The sequence below is a fragment of the Phoca vitulina genome, unplaced genomic scaffold (genome assembly GCF_004348235.1).
Source record: "Phoca vitulina isolate PV1807 unplaced genomic scaffold, GSC_HSeal_1.0 scaffold60, whole genome shotgun sequence".
NCBI classification, from domain to species: domain Eukaryota; kingdom Metazoa; phylum Chordata; class Mammalia; order Carnivora; family Phocidae; genus Phoca; species Phoca vitulina.
In genome coordinates this window covers 4,417,972-4,425,502 of record NW_022589763.1, presented here as the reverse complement: position 1 = coordinate 4,425,502, position 7,531 = coordinate 4,417,972, and the positions used below count along the sequence as shown (strand labels likewise).

The 7,531-nt window shown below is 44.3% G+C and overlaps 1 protein-coding gene across 3 annotated transcripts in view; it reads left to right on the top strand.

Moving 5' to 3' along the window:
• The window catches only part of PUDP (pseudouridine 5'-phosphatase), a 267,324-nt gene that overhangs the window by 33,524 nt on the left and 226,269 nt on the right, over positions 1-7,531 (top strand). For all 3 annotated transcript variants that reach the window (XR_004297753.1, XM_032391180.1, XM_032391179.1), the window contains exon 2: positions 1,910-2,128. Coding sequence is in view for 2 of the 3 variants with exons in the window: in XM_032391180.1 (XP_032247071.1) it covers positions 1,910-2,128 (219 nt within the window). In the remaining variant the exon portion in view is untranslated. The remainder of the gene's footprint in view (positions 1-1,909; positions 2,129-7,531) is intronic.

Here is a 7,531-nt window from a genome sequence, read left to right as displayed (position 1 = left end):
ATTGCAGGGGGGGTGGGGGATCCCACTCCCATCTACAGCACAGGTGATGACCGGGACTGTGATTGGCATTGCAGGGGGTGTTGGGGGATCCCACTCCCATCTACAGCACAGGTGACAACCCGGACTTCGATTGGCTTTGCAGTGGGCATTGAGGGCAGTCCTGTGGGACTGAGCACTTTCTAATTTCGGTATGACCGATGCACAATATCCTGTTCGTTTCAGGCTTACCTCGTAGTGATCGTGTATTTCCATGCATTGCAAAATCATCCGCACACTCAGTCCAGTTAGCAGGGTGCAGCGTGCACACTTACTGCAGAAGTATGGACTATGTTCCCCACGTCGTGTTCGCCATCCCCGTGACTTCTTTCATACGTGCAGTGTCTACCTCTGAGTCCCCTTCGTCTCTTTCCCCCATCCACCCCCCCCACCCTCCGTGGCGACCACCACTGTGTTCTCTGTGTTTAAGACTCTTTTTACTTTCTTGGTGTTGTCTTTGAAGTTTCATATGTGAATGAAATCATACACCCTCTGTCTTTCTCTGACTTTGCATAATACCATGTAGGTCTCTCCATGTTGTTGCAAATGGCAAGATCTCATTTCTTTTAAGTAGTATTTTCTGTATACCGTCCTATTCCATTCATCTATTGATGGATGCTTAGGTTGCTTCCATATCTTGGCTATTGTAAATAACACTCAATGAATATGGGGTACATGTGTCTTTTTTTTAAAAGATTTTTTTTAAAGATTTTATTTATTTATTTGAGAGAGAGAATGAGAGAGAGAGAGAGAGAGCATGAGAGGGGGGAGGGTCAGAGCGAGAAGCAGACTCCCCGCCGAGCAGGGAGCCTGACGCGGGGCTCGATCCCAGGACCCTGAGGTCATGACCTGAGCTGAAGGCAGACGCCTAACCGACTGAGCCACCCAGCGGTCCCCGTGCATATGTCTTTTCGAATTACTGTTTTTGTTTTCTCCAGGTCAATACCCAGAAGTGGAATTGCTGCACTCTATAGTAGCTCTTTTCTTAACTTTTTGAGGACCCTCCATAGTGTTTTCCAGAGTGTCTGCACCACTTTGCATTCCCACCAACGGTGCACGAGGGTTCCTCGTCCTCCACATCCTGAGCACAATTGTTCTACTTGTGTTTTCGATACGGCCAGTCTGACTGGTGGGAGGTGGTATCTCGTTACGGTTTGGGACCCTTTACCTGTGGGACCTGACACTTTGCACATTGTCAGAAGTGAGCTGGATTGTTGGGTACCTGCCTGGTGTCATGGACTTGCTTGCTGTGGAAAGCCCCCCTGCCCCCGCCGTACACACACAGCGGGCGTCAGGAGGGCTCTGAGTGAGGTTCAGTGAGGGAGCGGTGGAGGAACACAAGCCTGGACAGACGTGCTCCATTCTCACGAGCCTGGACAGACGTGCTCCGTTCTCACGAGGGAGCTTCCCAGCAGCACACCCATGGCCAGGTGCACCTGCTGTGCTCGCTGCCGTGGGGGAGTGGAAGCGTGCTCACCAGTGCAGGGTTGCCCACACCAGCCCTGTGTGCTGCCCGCCCGAGGCCGCTTCAGTACCAGCTGATGGCGTCACGTGATGTCAGATGGCCGTCACCGCCCCAAGCGCACATTTAGGCTCAGATACCTCCGTGTTTATATCAGAGACTGTTGAACAGTAAGACGGGCTTCGTTTCTTTCCCCACTTTTAACTTTGCAGACCACAGCTGCAAACACACCGTAGCAAACTGAGGAGCGGCGACCCGGGGCACTGTTGTCCGAATGCCCTGCGACGTTTCCAGCATTTCCATAGCTCTGCGTGCACGTGACCCACACTGCATGACACGTGGTCATGTGGCGGGGACCCTGCGTTAGCATAGCTCGCACCCCTAAATGTCACCGTATCTTTCTTTCTGCAGATACCGAATGGCTCTACTCGCTGGTGTTCCAAGAAATATGCGACCGCTATGGAAAGAAATACAGCTGGGACGTCAAGTCCCTCGTTATGGGAAAAAAGGCATTGGAAGCGGCGCAGATCATAATAGACGTCCTGCAGCTGCCGATGTCCAAAGAGGAGCTGGTGGAGGAAAGCCAGACGAAGTTGAAAGAAGTGTTCCCCAAGGCTGGTCTGATGCCAGGTACCGTGCCCTCCCAGCGGACGGGATTCCGTTCATGCGCCTCACCGTACTGTTTTAAGTCACGGTTAACGACCAGTGCCCGGCTGGCTCTGTGTCTTCTTCTGTCTTCATGCCTCCTCAGAAAAATCTCGTCTCGGGTGAGGCTCACAGACACTCCAGACAGAGTGTGGTTAATCCTCTGCTGTCGTTCCATCTTGTCGTTTTTAAGGGCTTCTAAAAATAATATGCGTTCCTTTCACTGAGTCCCCAGGTGCAAAGACATTTGAACGGTGTTTGTTTCAACATTACATAAACATTATCTTCATGACGGGATTGCTTCCAAGCCTGATAGGTGGCTTTCCCTTTTCCTGTTCAAAATCAGGTACAGGATGATCTTGGCGACTATTTAAACTTCAACAAACAGATGACGAGCAAGCGCTAAATCTCCCCAAAGAAGCTTAATTTTTTTCTTTTTTTGAAGTTACGGCATAATTCATTTTCAACATGTCTGTGTGCCCTTCACGCCTTTCTTTACTTGTTTTCCTTTGAAAGCAAAGATGACTTTTCTCCCTTGGGGCTTGTTAACTAAAGATCGATCAGAACTAAATTGTCTGCTATTTCTTGCTAAAAGTGAGAAGGTCAAGAATGTTCTAGATTGCAGGGCTGAAAGATGCTTAAAAAGGGAGGGCTATTTTAAGAATCTTCCAGGAAGAAAGGTGAATACTCCGTCTTTGGAATTCCTGGTGCGAGGGGAGAAAAAAAAATTGCAATTACAAGCAGTGATTTTGGATTTACAGTTGTGTTAATGTGAATCGTAGTCATTTTTGAGACATGTGTTTTTTAGAAATATTTATACATCCATCCGAAAGTGCAGGTTGAATAACGCTGGAAGTTGAGAATTTTCTGGAAAGGCCCAGCTAACTCCATTGCCCGTGGCGTCACATAGAGACCACGCGGACTGTGCTTGGATGAGACGCGTATCTGAACGTCAGGCGTGGGTCCAAGCTCTGCGATACGCACTGTCTGCATCTGCCCCCGTTCTGCGCCCTTTGCACTCAGACGTGTCCTCACAACCCTTCATGGTGCAAACACATCCATACAGCTCACTTTTTGAGATTTTTAAATTTTATTTATTCATCTGACAGAGAACGTGCACAAACGAGGGAGGGTCAGACAGAGAGAGGGAGAAGCAGACTCCTCGCTGACCAGGGAGTCCGACCCAACACCCGGCTCGATCCCAGGACCCTGGGACCATGACCCCGTACAGCCAATTTTTTAAATCACGGTTAAAAACAGACACAATCGGGGCACCTGGGTGGCTCAGTCGTTAAGCGTCTGCCTTCCGCTCAGGTCGTGGTCCCAGGGTCCTGGGATCGAGCCCCGCATCCGGCTCCCTGCTCTGCGGGAAGCCTGCTTCTCCCTCTCCCACTCCCCCTGCTTGTGTTCCCTCTCTCGCTGTGTCTCTCTCTGTCGAATAAATAAATAAAATCTTTAAAAAAAAAAAAACAGACACGATAAAACTTACTATCTCATACATCTTTAGGTGTCCAGTTAGGTGGCATTGCGAGGGTCGCACTCTTGGGTCATGGTCCCCACCATCCGTCTCTAAAACTTCTTCATCTTGCAAACCAGAAACTCTGTCCCCATCAACTGCTAACTCCCCATTCGGCCTCCCTCCAGCCCCTGGCACCATCATTCCACATTCTGTCTGTAGGAATTGCACTATTCCAGGTCCCTTATAGGGGGGGCTCCGACAGGATTTTCCCTTTCCTGACTGGCTTTTTGAACTTAGCAATATGTCCTCAAGGTGCTTTCATGTTGTAGCATGAGACAGGATGTTCTCCCCTTTTTTCCCATTGTATCGCTAGACACGCTGTGTTTGTCCATTCATCTGTTGATACTCATTTGAGTGATTACCTCTTCTTGGCTAATGGGAATGGTGCAGCCATGAACGTGGGAATACGGATACATTTCTGAGACCGTTCTTTCCATTTCTGTGGTTATATACCCAGAAGTGGGCTTGTTGGATTATATGGTAGCTCTGTTTTCAGTCTCTTAAGGAGTCAGCATAATGTTTTCCAGAGCGGCTGCACCATATTATTTTTTCTCTAACTGTCCACAGGTGTTCCAATTTCTCCACGTTTTCACCAACACTTAATTATTTTCTGTGTTTTTTTTGGTTGTTGTTAGTAGCCATTCTAAGATGTGTGGAGCGATAACTCATTGTAGTTTTGATTTGCATTTCTCTAATGATAAATGATGTGGAGCATCAGTCCGTATGCTTTTGGCTATTTCTGTATTTTCTTTGGAGATATATATTTTTAAGTCTTTTGCCCATTTTTTAAAATAGGGTTAATTTTTGGTTGTTGTTAAGTTCTAGGAGTTCTTTATATTTTCTGGATAAACCCCTTATCAGATACATGGTGTACAAATTTTTTTTTTTTCCTATTTCATAGGTTACCTTTCCACCCTCTTGATTGTGTCCTTTGATGTGCAGAATTTTTTAGGTTGATGCAGTCCCATTTGTCCATGTTTGCTCTCCTTGCCTGTGCTTTTGCTGTCCTATCCAAGACACCATTCTAAAATCCATTTTCATAAAGCTTTCCCCCCGTTTTCGTCTAGGAATGTTACAGTTTTAGGTGTTTAATTAATTTCAAGTTCATCTTTGTATGTACTATAAGGGCTGGACATCATTCTTTTGCATGTGGATACCCACTATTCCCAATTTGGTGGGAATTTGTTGAAGAGGCTGTCCTTTCCCTGTCGAGTGGTCTTGGCATCTTGTTGAAGGTCATTCAGCCATATATGTGAGGGTTCATTTCTGTGCTTTCTGTTCTGTTGGTCTTCATACCAGTACAACATTGCTTTGATTCCTATAGCTTTATAATGTATTTCCAAATCAAGGAGTTCAAGACTTCCAACTTTTACTCCTTTTCGGTATTTTTATAGCTGTTCAGAGTCCCTTGAGGGTCTGCGTAAATTTTAGGATGAATTTCTGTATTTATGCAAAAAAAATGTCCTTGAGATATTGGTAGGGATTGCTTTGAATCTGCATATCGCTTTGGGTAGTGTGGACGTTTTAACAGTATCAGATTTTCCAGTTCATGAACATGGGGATGTTTTCCATTTACTTGTGTCTTCTTCTTAAATTTTTTTCAGCAATGATTTGTAGCTTCAGTGTACAAGCGTTTCACCGTCTTAGAAGCGTATTTCTTTTTGATGTATTATAAATGGAATTGTTTTAACTTTCTTTTCAGATTGTTCATTGTCAGTATATAGAAATGCAACTGATTTTTGCATGTTGATTTTTGTATCCTGGGATGTTGCTGAATTTGTTTATCAGTTCTAACAGTTTTTGTGTGTTTGAATCTTTTAGGGTTTTTTACATATAAGATCATGTCATCTGCGAACAGGAATCACTTCACTTCTTCCTTTACGACTTGGGTGCCTCTTATTTCTCTTTCTTGCCTGATTGCTTTGTCTAGGTCTTCTAGTACTGTGCATAGAACTGTTAATCTTGTTCCTGATCTCAGAGGAAACACTTTCAACCTTTTTCTCTTAGGTATGATGTTAGCTGTGGGCTTTTCATATATGACCTTTGTTATATTGACGCAGTTTTATTCTACCTACTTTTCTTTTTCCCAGTTTGAGTGTTGGTATCATGAAAAGGTATTGAGTTTTGTCAATTGCTTTTTCCATGTCAGTTGATAGAGTTTTTGTCCTTCATTTTATTAATGATTATCAATGATTTTTGTGTGTTGTGAACCATCTGTGCATTCCAGAAATGACTTCCACTTGGTCATGGTGTATAATCCTTGTGCTGTTGAAATCAGTATGCTAGTATTTTATTGAGTATTTCTGCATCAGTATTCATTATAGATATCAATTTCCTTGTGGTGTTTTTGTCTGGTTTTCATATGAGGGTAATGTTGGTCTCATAGAATGAGCGTACGTACCCTCCTCTTCAAATTTTTGGAAGAGTTTGAGGAGTATTGGTGTTCATTCCTCTTTAATTGTTTGGTAGGCTTCATCACTGATGGCTTTTTCTTTGTTGGGAGGTTTCTGATTCCTGAATACATATCCTTAGTATTTTATATCTGATCAGGCTTTCTGTTTCTTAATTTGATCTTGATACAAGGGTATATGTTTCTAGCAATTTATCCATTGCTTGGTTATCCAGTTTGTTGGCATATACTTTTTTATATTATTCTCCTAAATCCTTTTTTTTTTAACTTATGTGGCATTCATTTTAATGTCCCCTCTTTTCGTTTCTGATTTTAGTTATTTGAGCCTTCTCTTGTATTTTCTTAGTTAATCTAGCTAAGGATTTGTCCAGACAGTTAACATTTGACCTGGATTATATTTCATTGTTTAACACGCCAAGCACCTAGAATGTATTAGGCATGCAAATGCCTTTTTTCTTTCTTACCCACCCAAGCCTTTCAAGTGCTTCTCCTTGTTGTATTTTGTCCTGTATTCTAAGAAATCCTTGAGATGTTCTACGGCAGTACCCAGAAAATGTGATGTCTTCTTCCATAAAATGGAAGCATGGCTAGAACGCTAAGACGTCTGTGTCCTCAACTCCGCTTGGTGAATCCAGTCGATGCAGTGTTCCCATCTGGCTTTCCCAGTGACCAGGTATCACTTCAGTAAGGTACCAGTCACAGATAATCACAGAAGATCACTGAATCCAGACATTCCTACCTTAAAAGTGAGGCAGGAGCTAGTTCGTCAAAGACAGTTTAGTCCTACAGAACTTACTTGGATGACTTCTTTCTCTACCACTTTTTGACCTCTTAACCTACTCTCATCGGTAAAGCTGGTTACAATTAAAATCAGTAAAAGCGAGATATCTTATTTGATTCTACGGATCCTGCATAAAGTAGGGCAAGTTTTCTACCTTAAAAGACACGCTTCACTGAGTCTCCCTTCCATTCTGCACCCGACCCGTTTTCTCGGTACCCCAGCCGAACCTGAAATCCACAGGTGACCTCCCAGAGCCCTGGGTGCAGGGACAATATTCAGAAACAGTGGCCACCGCCCTCTTTCTAGATCTGGGTGTTCATTTTGTTCATTCCCTGCTTTGTTCCCATTATTAAACTGTGGATGATCACATGACCCTGGATGACTTTTATCCCTTCTCTTTCTGAAGGTACTTTCTGCTGGGGTATTTTTGGTTGTGGAAGTCACCTTGAGTTTATTAGACAAGAAGGCTGCCTGTCGAGAGGCTGTATTATTAATTCACGGGCATTCATTTTTTCATGCTTTCAAGGTGAGAGCTGCGGCCCAAGCAGGTATTTAGCAAGTTAAATTGGAGGAATGGATGGCAGATTGCCAGGGGCAGGAGCTCCTGGGTATGATGCAGGAATGCGTCCTTGCCTGGGCCCATCACCAGGGACAGGAGCTCCTGAGTATGATGCAGGG